Source organism: Chelmon rostratus, chromosome 10 (assembly GCF_017976325.1).
Source record: "Chelmon rostratus isolate fCheRos1 chromosome 10, fCheRos1.pri, whole genome shotgun sequence".
Lineage (NCBI taxonomy): Eukaryota > Metazoa > Chordata > Actinopteri > Chaetodontiformes > Chaetodontidae > Chelmon > Chelmon rostratus.
Window position 1 is genome coordinate 3,715,308 of NC_055667.1, and position 18,257 is coordinate 3,733,564.

Sequence of the window (18,257 nt, forward strand, 5' to 3'; positions counted from 1 at the left end):
ACCTAAAGACACATCATGATAGTGTGTGTGTGTGTGTGTGTAATGTCAATAGGAGGTAGGGTCTCTGCTTGAGCTGAAACAGAGGTAAAGACAGCACAGTAGAGGCTGAAGGCAAGGGCGCCCCCTTGTGACCATGCATTGAAACAACACGCCTCTGTGTGCTATACACAACACAAACTTCATATTGCAAATACTGCGCACACATTAACACACAGACACACACTGTGATGAATTTATTCGTCTCCATCCTCACACCTCAGAATGAATTTAGCTTATAAGAATACTTGTGTATGCATTCATATGTATTCAATCAAGAGTTTCTTTTGTAATAAAAATAAACACAAAATTTAATTTCAAAAATCAAACTTTTCCACATATTTCGTAATAGGAGTGTCATATTGTAAATACCACACTAATGTGGTCAAATTACAGCAAAAACACACAAAGTCTGAACAGCACTTTTGGTCAAGATAACAAATTTCTGATAACATACTCTGATATATTTCTTCTGTTTAGTATTTATGACTTTAATTATCATGGCTGATACAATGAAACAAATGCTCTCCGTTTGTTGTAATAGCTTAAGACAGACACACCACACGGGAGAGTGTTGATATCTAGGAGTCAAAAAGAGGCACAGTACATGGACAGAGGAAGGCATTTCTGTGATATAACACTTGACTTGTATTGTGTAAAACTCGACACTATACCAGTGAACCAACCAAAGCAGTTTTTTATTTTCGTGGGTCATGTGGTTCTTTCGTCCCAGTCACAGCGTCGGTCGTAATTCTGCTCTGGAGTACAGCAGCGAATGGTAAACAGGGAACTGTAACATCCTCATCCTCACACGCAGTTGCTGTACTTCTGCACTTGTTCCCGGATCTCATCCCGCACCACGGTGGCGTTTTCCTTCAGCTCGTCCAGCTCCATGCGCTGCTTCTGCATCCGCTGCTCGTTACTCTTGAACTTCTTCTCCAGTTCTGCAAACACAGGGAGATAGACTGAGGTGAACACGGGTAACAGCTGCAGCTGAACGCCAGCAGGGCTGATTAAAGTACTCACAGGAGGTGAGAGCAGTGTGAGCTTCAGACGTACTGCACAGCTCCTCTGTGGTTCATCACGATCTACCCACCAAACACTTTACTGTACATATCCCACCCAACGAACAGACTGTCAACACTAAGAACAGCTTCGTGTACTCACTCCTGAGCTGCTCTATCCCCTTGCTGGCTTTGTTGAGGAGGTCTTCTGCCTCCTTCTTGATATCTTTGGCCTTCTGGTTGATGCTGTTCAGACCTCCAGACCCCTCACCAAGAGAGTCCACCTTCATCTGCAGCTCGCGGTACCGTTTCTCCGTGTCGTTGAGGCTCTGAGGGACGACAGTATTCATTTCACTTCGTTTAGTGTAAAAACAAAATGAAGGTGTTGTGCACAGTATCTGCTCCCTTTCACACATTCTTGGTCAAAGACACATTTTTTCAAAATAAAAGCACAACTTGCTGCGCTCATCCTCACCTGCTCCAGTGAGGAGGCCAGGTGTGTGGCATTGTTAGCCAGAGCTTTGGCTTCCGTTGCCATCTGTCTGTTCTGCTCCGTCTTGTTCCTCAGAGCTTCCACCTCCATGGAGAGATTGTTTAAACGCATCATGACCTCCATCTGCTTATCCTCCAGCTGCGTCAGCCTCTCATCCACCTAGAGGGGAGTGAGGCATAAAAAAAAGTTAGGAATTAACAGCGCAAATGTGGTATTTTGATGTAGGGAAGAAAAAAACAGCCTCAAAGTCAGGCAGGTGGTCTGTTTGCCCATAACTCATCCCTGGAAGTAGGGAGAATATGCGAAACCTGCAATTTTACACATCACAGCGAACAAGTTGTCACACGCGCAGACACAATGGACTTTCAAGCATGTTTTACCTCAGCTGTAGCATTCCCGGTGCTGTTCAGGTTGTTGCGGGCGTCACGCAGCGCTGTTCTTGCTTTCTCTATTGCCTTCTCAGACACATCCAAAGCCTGCCTGGTATTATTGGCTGCGTCCTTCACCCCCTCTGCTCGGCTCCTGCACAATGCCACCGAAAATGAGACATTTGGAGAAAGTATGGACAGAACAAACCGACTGAGTTGCTAAGATCAACTGCTTGAAACGTCACAATGATACACTACAATCTTTAAATGCAATACTGAGTGACAGAGAGAGATCACAAGTTATTGAAAATATTGTGGCGTTGTTAGAAATTAGATACAATAATTGAAAATATGTTAAACCTGCAAGATGCAGAAGATATTTTTGGCCACTTGACATCAGTGGAAATCATGTGTAAACATAACAGTCACATATCATCACCTTTTAAAGCAAAACTTTCATGTTTTGAGACATAGAAATTATTCCTTTTTACACTTTGTTTTTTGTGCGGATTAAACAAACAATATATAACGTGTTAATTAGTGGCCTTCAGAGGTGCTGGTAGGTGGATCCACCAAAATGAACCAGGCTAGTTGTTTCCCTGTGCTAAGCTAAGCTTCACTAACTGGCTGCTGGCTGTATGCTTACATTCAACAGAGAGCTATGACAGTGGTCTCAGTCTTCTCAACAAACTCTATGACACAGGTGAATAAGCACATTTCCAGAGGCAGACAGTACGTACACACCCAGCAGATACCGAGAAACATCAGTGACTCTCTCCATCGTGAGATCAATAAAGTCTGATCTAATCTAATCAGCATTTATTTGGAGTCATGTTTGTTGGGTTTTAACTGGACCGACACTGAGGGAAATATCTGGCTCTTTGGCGGTTAAAATTAGTCGCTGCTAATGTCTGAAAACAAGACTGATGATGAAGCGAAAAAGTAAAGCAGCGAGCCGGAAAACCGAAACAACGAGCTGAGAGATGCTAAAATGTTAGAGCTGAGGGGAACTGCAGAGTCAGCTGAAAATACAAGAGACCCCTTTCACAGACTGTACATGGAGTAATTACATCCATTGTTAATATAAAAATATTGATTATAGCAGCTTTGATGCAATATTGGTTATTAGGGTTCCCCAATATTTGCTGTGGGAAGCTGAATCAGTTATAAAGTGAAAAAAATTAGTTCCACAATCTCAGTTTGCTGACACTGCCCTCCTTATGTGTGATTCTCATGTTAGTGGAGGTCGGCTATAAAATCCTGCAGCTGTCCAGCTGTCCTGTGCAAGACCTGTTGTTATTTGCTCAGTTTTTGCAACATGCATGTCTGAGATTTCCTCCTCCATCCCTCTACAATGGAGGCTTTTCACAGACCTCTCTGTGAACTGGGACTGATCTCAGTGGAAAATCCAAACTGTTGACTGTTGTGTTCAAAATGCTTTTTTAAAACTGTAAGCACCACAAACTTCCTTTCACTTAATTTCCGAACAAAAGCAAAACCATCTGTGAAATCCTTTTTTTTGTTTTGAAACTCGGTGAAACACTTTAAATGGAGGAGAAGCGCTGTGGTGTATTTGAAGTTTGCCTCCATGAAGCAACATGAAGTCCCAAAAAACAAAACACACATGACACCGCATTTAACCAGCAAAACTGAAAAGTTACAGTAATAACAGACGTGACTGAGGAAACAGAGCCTTCACTTAGAGGAGCTCAGTACCCCTGCTGAGGACGACGCTCCGTACATTAGGAATCTGTTAGAGAAGCTCTGACAGTCCATTACTGTACCTCTCTCAGTTTGGAGATGCACGCATGCTTCCTTCTGCTGTGCGACGACTGCATGTGTTTAATAAACCCAAAGCACAGAATCTTTCAGAAACATTCTGATTGAACAGTGTGATGTGGAGTATATTTTGAGAAGCTTATTATCCTGAAGAGAAAACACATATTGATTCAAATCCTCGGCCTGAAGGCTGACAGGTGCGGACACACCTGCACTCATTTCTGAACCCTGGTCCTCTGCTCTCATGGATCAGTGCTGGTTATGGAGTGGCGTTTTGTCTGTGTTGACAAGCATGGCAGTCTAAAGGGAACGTGCTCTTCAGCTCGGTACATACTTGGCCTCTTTAGCTTTGTCGAGCAGCTCCTTGGCTTTGCCGATGTGCTGCGAGGTTTGGTTGACGATCTCCTCGATGTTGGTGAGGTTGGAAAGGCTGTCCTTTATCTGCATGATCATGTTGTCCAGAGTGGTCCTGTTGACTGGCAGCCTGATTGACAAGACCTGCAGGGCCACCTTCTCGATGCTCTCTGGATCCGCTCCCTCCTCTGGACAGCAAAAGGGAGGGAAAAAAGGTGCAAAAGCAGGAACAAACAACAAATTAAAGACGAGAAAAATCATGACTGCCACAGCAGAAAAGCTTCTGCAGGTGAATTAAAATTAGACATAATCTTCAATTAGAAATCACATCATTCAAAGCAAAGACAGACAGTTAAAACAGTATCAATATACCAGTGAGGAACTCTCTGATCTTCTTAATGAAATCTTTAAGCTTCTTGTTGTTGTTTTCAAAGTGGTCCTTCTTCTTCTGGGCTTTCTCCAGCGTGGTCATCGCCTGGTTCTTCACATCCTGTGTCAGAGAGGCTATATCCTGCAGCTGGACACAGAAAACCAAGACGTCAACAGAGAAACCTTCAATCTTATAGCGTCCCCAGATGTCACTCCTACAGAACACGACAAAAGTGTTTCGGCACCTTTCTCGCCACGTTCTGCAGCTCCTCGTTGGCAGCATTCAGACGTTCGGATACGTTCCTGACACGATTCAGTGCTGCTACAGAAGTGCTCGCCGTCCCGTTGCATCCCTCTCCTCCACATACGCGATTGCCCTGATGGTCACGGCAGCCGGCGCCACCACACTGACTGTCCGAACAGCTGCCATTGACACTGACATTGCTGTGACCACCACATACCTGGAGGGGGGCAACAGGGCATCATCACTCACATGAAGTCATTGGGTCAAAGGATTAAGAAAATAAAGACATTCAGAAATAATTGGAGGCAAAGTGGAGACAGTTTCCTGTATTCTTTTGGACAATAATCAAGATTCTTTGCTGTGACACACGTTTAAAGTCAGAAAATATTAAACATTAAGAGTAAAAAATATAGATCTTACTATTACCTTAGAATCAGTAAGTAAACATGCAGTACAGTGCTAATGAATTCTTTATGATAAAACAACCTGTCATCATAGATTTGACATACGCCATTCATTTGTTTATAATCATCATTATTTAATCATTTAATTTAATTTGGAAATTTTCTGTTTTCGTGCGATTCAAAAACAGAACAAATGAAAATGTTAATTTTCTTATTTTCACCTACAAGTGGGGAATCTAATAAACAAGAATAAAACAAAAATATAAATAAGTAAATATTAAGTATTTTTATCCTGACTTGTGAGCTACCAGGGGACTAAGCACCATAAAAAAGTACCTACGGTTGCTCATCCAACTCCATCCACTCATAACTAATTGAACTGCTATGACAACTTGTGGCCACTAGATGTCACTGATGGATGTGAACGTGTCAAACCAATTAAGAGTAATCAGGGAAAACAAGAAGTCTGTTTTTCAGTATGGTAGATTCAGTGAATAATTGGCTGAATGGATGATACGCAGCTTTGCAAAGTGGTAAAACCGTTTTTTATACAACATTTTCAACACAAGATTAATATGGTGCGTATGGATACATGAGTGAAATGATGAATGAAAGAAGCCTGCCTACCTTATGGCTGAGGTGATGGACCTTCTTATCCAGGTCATGCGCCTTTTGCTGCAGCTCATTCAAGGATTTGTTCTGAGCGGCCAGAGCACGGAGGAACTTGTCTTTACTGGCATCCAGCAGGTCTTGAGTGAGAGCGCGGGTTTGTTTGGACTGTTCCACAGGACTGAGAGGGCCGGACACTGTGGCGTTGCATTTCTCCTCGGCCTTCACTGACTCCTGATAGTACTTCTTCACTTTCTCAAACTGATCTGTGAGGAAACAGGAGCAGGGTTTAAGCGTTTTTTGAATAATACCTAATTACAGAGTTTTTTCCACATTATTTAGCTAGATTGGGGTTCTGACATCATATATATATATTTTTAGCCTTATTGGATGGTGCGGCCAAGGACAGACAGAGAAGAGAGAGGGGATGACATGCAGCAAAGGGCCTGGGCTGGAAACGAACCTGAGCCACTGTAGTAAGGACTCAGCCTCCATACACGGTGCGTGTGAGCTACCAGGGCGCAGCACGATATTTTCTCAACCAAAAATCACTGGTTTTTGCTACCTGCAAATCCTGAGGTGAGGTAGTCCTCCAGCAGGCGCTGTTTGTGAGCCACAGTGGTGTTGACGGCCCTCAGTTCTCTTTCTAGGTCACTCAATGTGCGTCTCAGTGCCTCTTCTTCTGCTGCTGTTGTGTTTAGCTCTCGGGCTACACCCATCAGACGGCCATCAGTCAGGGCGATCTCAGCCCTGGAACAAAAGAGGGTGGGGTATTTCATACAATGTCCAGGCAGATGGTGGCAGGTGATGAATGGTCCTGGCCAACCTCAGTGAACATGCAAACACTATGTGACATCTTCACCTGAGGTCATCGATGCTCTGTCCGATCAGCTGGTGGATCCTGTCGCTGTCCTCCGCACTGATCAGATCCTGCACTTGCTTCAGCTTCCTCTCCAGCTCTTTGATGCGCGTGTCCCCGACTCCCGGCGTGACCCCGCTCTCCAGGATCTTCTGCACGGTGTACTGGATGTGGTCCAGGTCTCTTTTAATCTGGCACAAGGCATCGTCCCACAGCTGGAAGCACGGGTGACACTGCACACACGTGGGGAAGACGCCGGTGAAGCCGCGAGCGCATTCGTCACAGTGCTTCCCCGCCGCTCCCTCCCTGCATTCGCACGCCCCTGTTATTCGGTCGCACTGGGCCATCTCTGAGCCCAGCGGGTGGCAGTTGCACTCTGAACAGACGGAGGGAGGAGGAGAGTGACGAAACACAGGAGGAGAAGACAGATCAATAACATAACAATAACACATCTACTCATGTAGAAGTAGTTAGAAAGGCTTTTGCTGCCTCACGATGCACCACTGTGAGGCAGATTAAGCCAGATTGTGATACTGACACTGTGAATGCAGAGTGAAGGTGCAGCCTGAAGGGATTTCACAGTTCACTGAATATCAGGTTTAATGATTGCCAGCCACAGCTCCCTGCCCCTAGTAAAGTCATTTACTACAGGAGAATCACTGACAATCATTGCTCTGTTTTCTACTTCCTAATCAACTGGTTTTACTTATACAGTGTCTTCATTCTTAGTCATTTGTTCATTTTTAATGTACTGATGCAGTCTCTGGTTATTTTTGCGTGTTTATTTAAACTGATGTTAAGATTCCTGTAGAATAAAGCTGAATGTCTCCCCCTATCCTCCCTAATACATGTGCTGTTAGAAAAGAGATTCACACAACAAACAGCTGGATAAACGGCACACAAACTGAGAGTCTGTTCGTATGTGTGTCATGTTAATTGCGAAACAGCAGCATCTAAGAAACAGGGACAGAACGCCTTACAGAACACATATTTGAATAAATCCAGCTGTCTACACGTACTGGCTCACCTTTTGCTCGCATGTAAACTTGACAGAAGAGTGTATTTTTAGGTTTCTGGTCTATTTTTGTTTCATTTTGCACACATAACTACAGCAATTGTGTGTTGGACCCTGAACTGATTGTGTGAAACAGGATCTACAAGAGGAATCAAATGTGCCTTGTTCCCTTTGAAAGGAATGGGGAATTGATTTTTGAGTGATTGGGCATAACACACAGATGGACTGTTTTGCAGCTTCACTGGAAACAGAGAACTAACACATGTCTGTTACAAAAATATAACCCCGTATTGTAAGTTAAGGTTTGACCATTCCTGTCACAAGGTGACTTACCCTGACAATGCACCCGTGGGTCTCCCCAGTGGAGCTGCTCACATTCAGTGCACTGTTTACCTCCAAAGCCAGGACGACACTGACACTGGCCTGTGAACTGTAAGAGACACAAACAGATGTACAAAAATTGAAAGACAGACAGATATGGATGTGTAATAAAATAAATAATAATAAACTATTTGCCATAAACAGGCTTTCAGGCTTTCGGATGCCTTCATGCTTCCTCACCATGTTGCAGTGAGTTCCCATGCCGTGCGTCGGGTCGCAGCCACAGGGCTCACAGCCTCGGTCCTGACCGTAGTTCCAGTGGTTAGGGGCACACTGATCGCAGTTATGGCCTGCCACGTTCTCCCTGCATGGGCAGGCTCCGGTCTGCCTGTCGCAGTGACACTGGCCGTCGCTGCAAGCGGGGCGGATGGTTCCGGCAGTCACGCAGGTACAGCCTGAGAAGAGAGACATGTGTTCAATGTACACACAGAGAGGACAGTGAGACTCAGCTCTGTCTGTATGCTCCACGGCACTGGCATACATGCAGACAAACCGAATGCTTTTAAAAACTGTTGGTTTAAGCTGTATTCATAAAGTAGCTTCAACACCTACGCCATCAACACTTACAGGAAAGTTGGGCCTGAGAAAACAGAATTCGATCTTTGTTACTGGTCAACTGAAACAAAGCTGCTATCATCACTCACGTCTGCAGTCCTGGACCAATGCGTTGCCGTAGTAACCATGCTGACAGTATTCACAGGACGGGCCGTCAGTGTGGTACAGGCACTTGAGACACTGGCCGGTCCTGGGGTCACATGACCCAGGATCCTGGGTGTCTATGTTGCCGTTGCAGTTGCACGGTAGGCACTGTCCGCCGCCTTGCTCTGGGTTTCCATAGTAACCAGGAGCACACTGGTCACAGCGGGGCCCTGAGGGAGAAAAGAGAGAATATGACATGGCAATTAGCACTCTTCACTCATTACTGATGTTATGGATACTTCATCACAGAATCAGTCACAGTGTCTATGATTCTGGACATAAGAAATCAGACAAGGCCAGCTCATCTGGAGGAAAAGAAAGTGATCAACAAATACGAGAAAATGTGAATACTATGCCACCACGGAGTGACAGCTTACCAGTGTAGCCTTGTCTGCAGTTACAGATGATCTGGTTCGAGGTGTAGTCTGTTTGACAGGAGTGGCCGTTAAAGTGATCTGAGCCGGGGTTACCAGGGCAGGTGCAGGGCCGACAGTGCTCCCCTGAACCGAGCACCGGGTTTCCAAAGAACCCATCTGCACAACTGGGACAAAAGCGGGAGCAGTTCGCATCAGTCTGACAGCCAGGGAGGAAGGTAAGCACAGACTGACGCTGAGTAATCCTTACTGTTCACAGAGGTGTCCTGCGGTGTAGTCCCTGCAGTCTCTACACTCCCCGGTGCGGGGATCACAGATGTCTGCGTGGCCGTTACACTGACAGGGGCTGCAGCTGGGGAAGCCCCACTGGCCGGGTTGGCAGTCTGAGCACTGACGCCCGTTGGCCCCCTGCCTGCACTGACACTGGCCTGTGACTGGGTCACACTGGTGGCTCAAAGAGCCCTCTGAGTGGCAGTCACAGGCTGGACGGGAGGAGGTATTTAAAGGGTTATTCAGGGTAATTCTATTGATAATCCCTGTTTGTGCTTCTTACTGAAATCAGAATTAAAACTGCTTGTATAAACCGACTTTATGATGTTGTTCTTTTCTTCTTGGATAGGGCCATGTGTCTTTTTCAATATGAATAGCACATCAGATCACATAGCTACACAGAAGTGAGTCTGTTTCATTTGGGCCAAACACTACAGTTCAGCCCAGTGTCAATGGCTGAAAACATGGCAAACAGGATCTGTTACTCAGTTTATTGCAAGTGATAACACCACTCAGCTATGTATTGGACATATAATCAATGCAATTAATTTCAGAGAGGACCTGGTTTCCAGAATGTCTTAATACTTTTGAGATATTAATGAAGGATGCCAGCGAAAAAATCTTTATTTAGCTTTGGTGTGACCTTGTGGGACAGATGGCGTTGAATAAAGGCGTCATCATGTCATCACTGACAGACTGTGCTTACAGCAGAACATACTCACCAGTGCAGCCATTCACTCCAAAGCCGTAGGTTCCTGGAGCACACTGGTCACAGCGCCGACCAATCACGTTGGGTTTACAACGACACTGACCTCCAACCTTATCACACTCTCCACTGAGGGAGCCCTGAGGGTCGCACTGACAGGCTGGATACAACAGATACAGAAAAGACAGCGAAGAAAATATAAGAAAATTATATATTGTGTTTATGAAGTTCAAAAACTCTGAACCCACATCCTCTAAATCTTATTTTGTGTGTTTATCTGTCAACTTACACAGAGCACCGTCATGAATGATGGATGAAATGCTGCAGATGAGTTTGGAGCACATCTCTGCCAGGGCGGGCATCGGCGTCATCATAAAGGAATCCAGACACATGTAGCGAATCATCTCCTCCCGCCGCTGCTCTGCCTCTGGCTCGTTACCTTGGAAACCAGGAAGCTCGGTGTATTTGGGAATCAGAACCAGCTAGTGGGGGGGGGGGGGGGGGGGGGGGGGGGAAGAGCAGAGGATTACACTGTAGTTACTGCTATGGAAATAGCATTAGCATTAAGCATTAGCATAGCATTAACATTTGCAATCGGAAATTTCCCACCACCAGGGGGCGACCTCGTGGTATGAAGCAAAAAGCAACATGCAGATGAGGTCAGTTTTTCTGAGATCAGGCTCTTTAACATGACAGCTACACTGATGGTGCCATAGCCAAAGCAGACTTCTTATAAAAGCCATGTTTCTTTAATGTTTTGTTCCAAGACTACTGCTGACTGTCCAACAGATGTGGAGGTGGGCAATGAGGGTGGTGGGCTGACAGTCTTAGCTCACCGAGTCAATAAGAATGAAGGCTGTAAGATGTCTGTGTGAGACCCCGTGGCGCTGGAACCTGATTGCCACCACATAGCGATTACTGGGCTCGAAACAGAATGGCCTGGGCATCTGGATGTATCTGGAAAGACACAAGACATAGAAAAACACTAAAATAGATAAATAAATATGTATTTCTTCATATACCTATATGCATATAGTTTGTCTGAATCTGCTCCTCTCTAGTCTCTCTGTCTCCTCTCTCTTTCTCTCTCATCCTGTATCCTTCCACTAATGTGCTTCACACTTGAGAGGATGAGATGCAAAACCCAGAAAAAGAGGCAGCTTCCAGCAACGATCCTTGCTCACACTATTTATAAAAAAAAACAAGAAAGGCAACAACTACACGATGAAGTGCTGGCTGTGCCTCCTGAAAGACACTGAGATCTCCACTTTTAAAAAGTCCTCTTCTAACCTCTGTAGGCACACTGAAGAAAGTTGCACAGTTACTGTAGCTGAAAGTATAATTAGCTTGTTATGATAATGACATGAACTTATCTTGTAGCTGGTGGTCTGCTGGGCTTCAAAGGTTTTGTTTTGTTTTGCTTTTTCATGGTCTTGTACTGGCCTGCAAACCTTAATAAAACAACAAAGTCTGTCACTGTGCAGTGGCTCAGCGGGTGTGTACTGTGCTACGAGTGCGTCCTTGTCATCTCTAGCAGTGGCTTATTACAGGCCTGTGGTGGCCTTTTGTCATTTGATTTACTGATTGCCGCTGGGATGTTAAGAGATACAACAATACAAAGCAAAATACTAACATAACAAAAAAGCTTCCAAAACACATTACCAACCCTTGCTTTAATGTATGTTGGGCATTATCTAAAAAAGCTGAACACACTGAAATGCACATGTACTATTTCAGCTCGGTAAGTGTTGACTATGACTTTTTGGTGACTGACTTGTTTGTTTCTGAAGCAACCGCTGTTCACCAGGGCGGCTCGACCCACTCCCTACCAGCCTTTGGCGTCTGTGTTATGGGCTCACTTTGCTAATTGGTTTTGTCTGATGGACCAACAGAAGAGAACGGAAGGCTGAGAGAGCCAAACCCGGGCAGTGCCTGACCTCTTAGTTCCAGATGAGTTCAGACTTTGAAAGCCTATTCAGCAGGTTGAAACTAAACAGTCTTAGTGCTAGTCTTTCTCCGTTTGTTATCCTGTAACCTACTTTTGCTTCTTGCTCTACAGGCGGAATTAACACTTAATCTAGTCTGATCTGCAGTAATCTGCCTAATGGGTTGACTTTGCAATAAGGTTTTCATATCAAAAGAACAATATGAGCTAAATATCCCACTGCATTCATTTCATTGTAGGCTTTAAATGATCTTCCTGTTCAAGTAGATTAAATGAGTCTATTAACAATTATTTCTGTAGTTGATCACCACATCCTTAGTGTTAACTCTGCACCAATTTGATCTAAAAAAAATGCTAGGTCTTAAAAATATTTCAATTGAAAAATCACTAATTCATTTTCATTGTCAAGTGTTGTTATAACAAAAGTAGACTAAAGCTAAAATAAAGCAGGCAAAAATTGGTACAATTGGCTTTTACTCCGGGAGCTGGTCTGAGTGCAGTGCAAAATAACAAGGGTCTACAGTGCTGTGAAACTGAGCTAGTTTAGTTCATTAGCATGTTAACATTAGCCAGTTAGCACTCACAGTCGTGGATCACACTGATGTCACACTATCATCTAAATTATCTAGAGAAAAAAGCAGGAAAAAGTGACCCTGGACCAGGTGTATGGAGTCTGCCAGACTGTACTGTTCTCTGCTTGTCCCCAACCCAGATTTTTCCCAAGCTAAACCTAAGTACAACAAAGCTGCTGCCTTCCTTTCATATCACCGTTCCCGATCCTTATACAGGTATGTTTGCCTCCTATCTGTGAATCAATGGGAAGAAATACCGCAGGGTACAGTGACATGAGCACACAAACACAGACCTGACTGACACCGAGCAGACGAGCCAGGGCAGGTCTAACACACAACAATGTACGTAATGATGCAATCCTCATCCATAAAACAACACAAAGCACATCAGCACCTGAGCAAATCCTTCAATGAACTGAACAAACACACTGCTGACAATGGCCTCTCGCTCGCACAAACACACAGACGCTCACATGCACAGTGCACAAGTGTTGGTACCTGTTGCGGTGCGGCAGGGTCACTGTGTAGAGCTGTTCGGTCGGTAGGAGGTTTCCACACCGGAGACTGGAGGGCAGCAGTACAGAAGTAATGCTAACTACAGCCTCCCAGTCCTCTGTGGACTACACACACAGACACACACACACACACACACTTACTTCAAAAGAACATTATTAATCATATACATCAGTCTTGCAGGTCGCGGTCACACACCTCAGGTTCGTAGCGGATCATGATGTCATACTCCATAGCATAGGGGATGTTGTCGATGGTGAACACCAGGCCGGCACCATCTTTGACGCGAGCAAAACCAGGTCCTGTCCACGACACCATGTGGCTGGGAGTGTGTCCTCTGTGAACAGTCCTCACATCTGGCTGGGAGACGCAGACAGGTATTTTTGAATTATCACCACTTTCATTTAACACCTCTGTATCTCCTTGCTGCCCTGAGCTTCTGTTTCTTCAGGATGACAAGTGTGTGTTCTGTATCATAGGTTCCTGGGATTCAAAGTCTAATAAAGCAGCTTTTACAAAGACTGGAGCTGCTCAACTAAACTGGAGTGAAAGTATCTGTTTCAGTGCCTATTTTAGTTTAAAAACTTTAAAACTGAAGAATGGTTTATTCTGTGAGTTTATTAAGTTTGGTGTGAATGAGGGCAAGGTTTTTGCTAACTGAAGAGCAGGTTTCGTTTGTTCCAGTCCATGAATAATTAATGCTGATAAATAATCATGATCTCTGGTCTTTCCATGAAAAATCATTTCTCTGGTTTGCTTTGACTTGCATGTAATGTCTGACATTCTTGACTCTGTACTAAGTAACTAAGCACATTTACTCAAGTACTGTATATTTTGAAGTGCTTGTACTACACTTGAGCATTTCCATTCTATGTAACTTTTTGCCTCTACTTTAATCAGTTTAACCAAAGAGTGATTTCCCCTCTGAACTGCATTTTAGTAACTGTTCGAAGCAGTCAAATTACCTAATATTTCACCAAAACACAAAGATTAGAGAAAAGACTAAAAATATTAATACAAAAATTAAAAATTAATCCCAACTCCCATCTCTTGATTAGTTAAAATTAGTTCCACCAAAATACTGCTTATACTGGATGTGCATCAGTATTTACTATCTAATAATATAAAAGATCATCATCATTATGACCTTAAGCCTGCAAAACAAGCACTTTTCTTTTGAGACTTTCAGCAAATTTTGATGATGATGGCTCTGCAATTTAACTGCAACTCTGAATGCAGGACAGGAAAATTTTCCGTCTTTGAACATTTTGAATTCATGGAGAATGGAGCTGTGAACATGCAGGAGTGTAGGGATATTAGGAGTCTAGAGAATCTGATCTTAATGGAGACTATTGTGGCAAAATTTCAGTTCTTTGTTCTCAGTTTCTGATTTAAATGACCAGTATGCAAGACTTAGGGTGATCTAGTAGAAGAACATGGCAGAAATGGAATATAATATTCATAAGAATATTTTTATGTGTGTACAATCACCTGAAAATAAGACTATTACCTTAGAATGAGTTCTCTATATCTACAGAGGGAGCGGGTCCATCATATTACACCATCATGTTTCTTCAGTAGCCCGGAACAGAGAAACAGTGGCTCTAGAGAGCATCTTTCGCTTTTGTCATGAGTCTTGTGAGGTCTTCACACAATTCACCTTGTTTGGCGACTGAGTTCATCTACGTAGAAGTTGTTTAAAACTGTATCTACGGCCTCACTTACAGCGGCTTTCTTCTGCTGTTCTCTGAAGAGCAAAATTGGCACAGTTTGGAGAGTAAGTCGTGCCGAAGAGATGAACAACTATCTTCGGCTACGTACAAGATGGCTGAAGTTGTCAAGACAGTTGTGTTCAGGAAAGACTGTATCGCCGTTTGAGTCGCTGTTCCACATTATCAACAGCATTGAAGATTGAAGGAGAAGACAGCGACAGTGCATCTTCCGCATGCAGCTCATGATACAGATCCTGTGAGCAAGCTGATCAGTCACTACTCCGGCTGGTGTCGGCTGAAAAGAGCTGTGGCTTCAGCCCAGCAGGAAAAAGAAAACACATTCACAAACAGATCTCAGCTGTCAAAGGCTGACTGCAAACCAGAGGAAACATGAAGACAAATCAACAATGAAAGGGAATCCTCTAACTGTGGAAGACTAGACAGGAGCAGGGGCCAGGAGCTTGACAGGAGCTTGACAGGAAATCATCAAGTTCAGCTAAGGCCAACGGTTTCAACAAATTCTTCATGCTGCAGAGAGGCAGAAACATGAAGACGAGTAGTCATCTGACAAAACTTGATCCAGGGATTCGAGATGGGGTAACGGGAGTTGGAGGCAGTCTCTGTGCATCTGCGATGCCAGAGCATGCGGAGCATCCGCTAATATTCCTGAAGGACTTCACTGATTCTGAACAATACTCATGAGAATCACTGAGTAAGTTTTATGTTAAGATGCGTGATCTGCAGAAAAAAAACAAAGGCAAGGATCTAGGACAGAGGATGGCATGCTCTCACCTGACAAACCACCCTTCACAAATCTTGCCGTTGACTTCTTGGGGCCGGTCGATGGGTAACAGGGCCACAGTATTGTGAAAAGATGCAGCGTGCTGTTTACCTGCCTCACTGACTCCTGCCTGAATGCAATCTGTCGCAAAACTCGCGAAAAGTGACTGAGGTGCTCTGGCACTAGGTCAGTGTTTGGTTTGTCCGTTCTGGGCTACTGTAGCAACATGACGGACTCACTCCCTCTGTAGATGTACAGAGCTCATTCAGAACAGTCTTATTTTCAGGTGATTATACACTAATGGGAGCATACTTATGAACATTATATTCAGCTATTCGGGAGGAGCTCAGAGTAGAGCTTCTGCTCCTCCACGTCGAGAGGAGCCAGCTGAGGTGGCTTTTGCATCTATATCAGATGCCTCCTGGACGTCTTCCTGGGAGGGTGTTCCGGGCATGCCCCACTGGGAAGAGGACATGCTGGAGGGACTATGTCGCTCGGCTGGCCTGGGAACGCCTCGGGGTCCCCCCAGAACAGCTGGAGGAAGTGTCTGGGGAGAGGGAAGTCTGGGCATCCCTGCTTAGACTGCTGCCCCCATGACCCAGCCCCAGATAAGTGGCAGAAGATGACATGACATGACATGTCATTCAGCTACTGTTTAATTCTGCTAATAGATCTCCTTTAATTAAAAAAAACTACCTTTGCTACAATAGTCTCCATTAAGATCCAAACTCTCTGGACTCTACAATCCTACATGTTCACAGCTTGACAGGTTTAAATGACTAAATTAACTTGACAGCCAAGCATTTAATTAGGCTAAGTAGCTTAAAACCGCCAAGTGCTGCATACATGACCATGAACTTATCAAAATGTACCATTGGAAATGCTACCTGCAAACATGGCATAAGTGATAGCAATTATTTCCAAAACTATGTGTTCTTACTTTAACATGTTAACTCCCAGAGTCTTTTGTGTCTTGTCAAACTATAAATGAAATCATTGAACAAACAGAAGTAAATGTCCTACTGTTTGTTGAAGCTGGCGGATGCGTCTCAGTGCTGCCCGATGCTGCTGGGAATTGGTAATGCGACGGTGACGCCGGTGCCTCCTCAGCTGGTTGCTGAGGTGCTGGACACAGTCAGTCTCTGCCTGAGGACGAACTTTGCCCTGAGAGGAGAGGAGAGGAGAGGAGAGGAGAGGAGAGGAGAGGAGAGGAGAGGAGAGGAGGAGAGGAGAGGGTTCATACTTATGCCGATTACAAATAGAACTATTTACAGCAAACCTTCTTACAACCTGCAGGGGTTCATCCTGCACAGCTTCTCGGTTCACAAGTGAAAATGACAAGACAGAGCAGAAAGAGCCGTGCTGTGCTAAAATTGTAGGAGCGTGACAGAGAGAAACAAAGAATGAGTGGCTGAGAGTTCTTCTCTGTGTGTGTTGTACATGTTAATAAGTGTGTGTGCTGCGCTGCAATAAGTAGTTGTGACAGGTTGGTATCTGTGCTACGTTCTACTGGTTTTATGGGTCATTTGTGGAGTCTGAATTCTGCACAGAATTTCAGGACTTTGACTGTATCATATTCTCTATCTCTTCTTCGTTTGTCAGCATGTAAACTCAATTTCCATCCAGCGACAGTTAAAGCCAAGTTCACCCTCTGAAGACAATAGCCTCATTTGTCAGGGACGCCTCTCCTCTTGCTTGCTGTCGTGCGCTGCTGCCTTTTCTCTCAAAACATTCCGAAGTCAATACTTTTTTCCACATTCCTGTATCGCTGATGTTGTAAGTGTGGAGTGTCTGAGCTTGCCCGAAGGGCTGAATAGGGAAGTGGAAGGAGCAGGGGGTCTCCTTAGAGTGAAGAGAACGGAGGTGGGTGGAGGGCGGTGAAGGAGAAAGACAGTGAAGAATGTGAGAAAGCGGGTGGACAGATGAAGGATAGGAGGATGAGGTGGGTAAGATGAATCAGTGACAGCAGGAACAGCCTTTCAAGCCACTCCACGTCCCCTCACAAAGACAACCTTGGTGGAGTCAGAACAAAATGAAATCTCCTTCTGTTTCAGTCAAAACATTATCCGAGACTTGATGTTTGATCTGGGGCTGCACAGTGTGTGCACGATATACAGACGACAGACTTAAGAAGATTAGACCCTCTGTGACTGGTGCAGAGAGACAAATATCTTGTACAGGGCTACAGGACATGGTCTGCAATGCTTCTGTTACTTCCTGGGGAAAAAAAGGCTGTTTATGCTACATTGGGTGTCTGTATAGATAATCATGTCAGTGCATATGATCTGCAAGGTCAGAAAGACAGACAGTCCAGTTCACCCCCAAGACCACGTGAACACAGGAAGTATTAATTAAACTTTGTCCAACAACTCCAATTGTGACGTATCTCCTCTAGTAAAGCCATCAGCTGATTACTTTGTGTCAAGTTCAAGAGACTCATTCTTCAAGTTCAGTTTCATTCATATCTGACCAAGCATTTAAAGGTATGATGTGTAAAATTGGCCACTCCAAACAACTTAGGGGCAGCATATCCCCAGAGTAACTCCAAACTACTGCTCGTTATACTCATTTCTGTACCCATCTTTGGCTGTAGCTACGAGCTGCTCCTATCTAGTTCGCTCAGTTAGCCATGCAAGTGGCCTTATTAGCTAACTAGACTCTGCCCTCACCGAGAGTTCAGAGCACAGGGGGGTTTGTTGGTGTTTACATCGTGGTCAGTGGAACTACCAGGTCCAACCAGGACTCTGGCTCCGGGGACGATGAAGACGTG

The 18,257-nt window shown here is 44.6% G+C and overlaps 1 protein-coding gene across 1 annotated transcript in view; it reads right to left on the reverse strand.

The window, feature by feature from the left end:
* Window positions 1-218: 218 nt before the first annotated feature.
* lamb2l (laminin, beta 2-like) overlaps window positions 219-18,257 on the reverse strand; it is a 52,208-nt gene continuing 34,169 nt past the window's right edge. The window contains exons 15-35 of the mRNA XM_041945340.1: window positions 16,511-16,651; window positions 13,193-13,354; window positions 12,980-13,101; window positions 10,801-10,921; window positions 10,254-10,446; window positions 9,981-10,124; window positions 9,239-9,470; window positions 8,992-9,155; window positions 8,560-8,784; window positions 8,096-8,310; window positions 7,868-7,964; window positions 6,523-6,895; window positions 6,226-6,410; window positions 5,679-5,926; window positions 4,649-4,864; window positions 4,407-4,551; window positions 4,015-4,222; window positions 1,914-2,055; window positions 1,516-1,692; window positions 1,204-1,369; window positions 219-980 (exon numbers count right to left, since the gene is read on the reverse strand). Coding sequence (XP_041801274.1) covers window positions 844-980; window positions 1,204-1,369; window positions 1,516-1,692; window positions 1,914-2,055; window positions 4,015-4,222; window positions 4,407-4,551; window positions 4,649-4,864; window positions 5,679-5,926; window positions 6,226-6,410; window positions 6,523-6,895; window positions 7,868-7,964; window positions 8,096-8,310; window positions 8,560-8,784; window positions 8,992-9,155; window positions 9,239-9,470; window positions 9,981-10,124; window positions 10,254-10,446; window positions 10,801-10,921; window positions 12,980-13,101; window positions 13,193-13,354; window positions 16,511-16,651 — 3,813 coding nt within the window. The 3' untranslated portion in view covers window positions 219-843. The remainder of the gene's footprint in view (window positions 981-1,203; window positions 1,370-1,515; window positions 1,693-1,913; window positions 2,056-4,014; window positions 4,223-4,406; window positions 4,552-4,648; window positions 4,865-5,678; window positions 5,927-6,225; window positions 6,411-6,522; window positions 6,896-7,867; window positions 7,965-8,095; window positions 8,311-8,559; window positions 8,785-8,991; window positions 9,156-9,238; window positions 9,471-9,980; window positions 10,125-10,253; window positions 10,447-10,800; window positions 10,922-12,979; window positions 13,102-13,192; window positions 13,355-16,510; window positions 16,652-18,257) is intronic.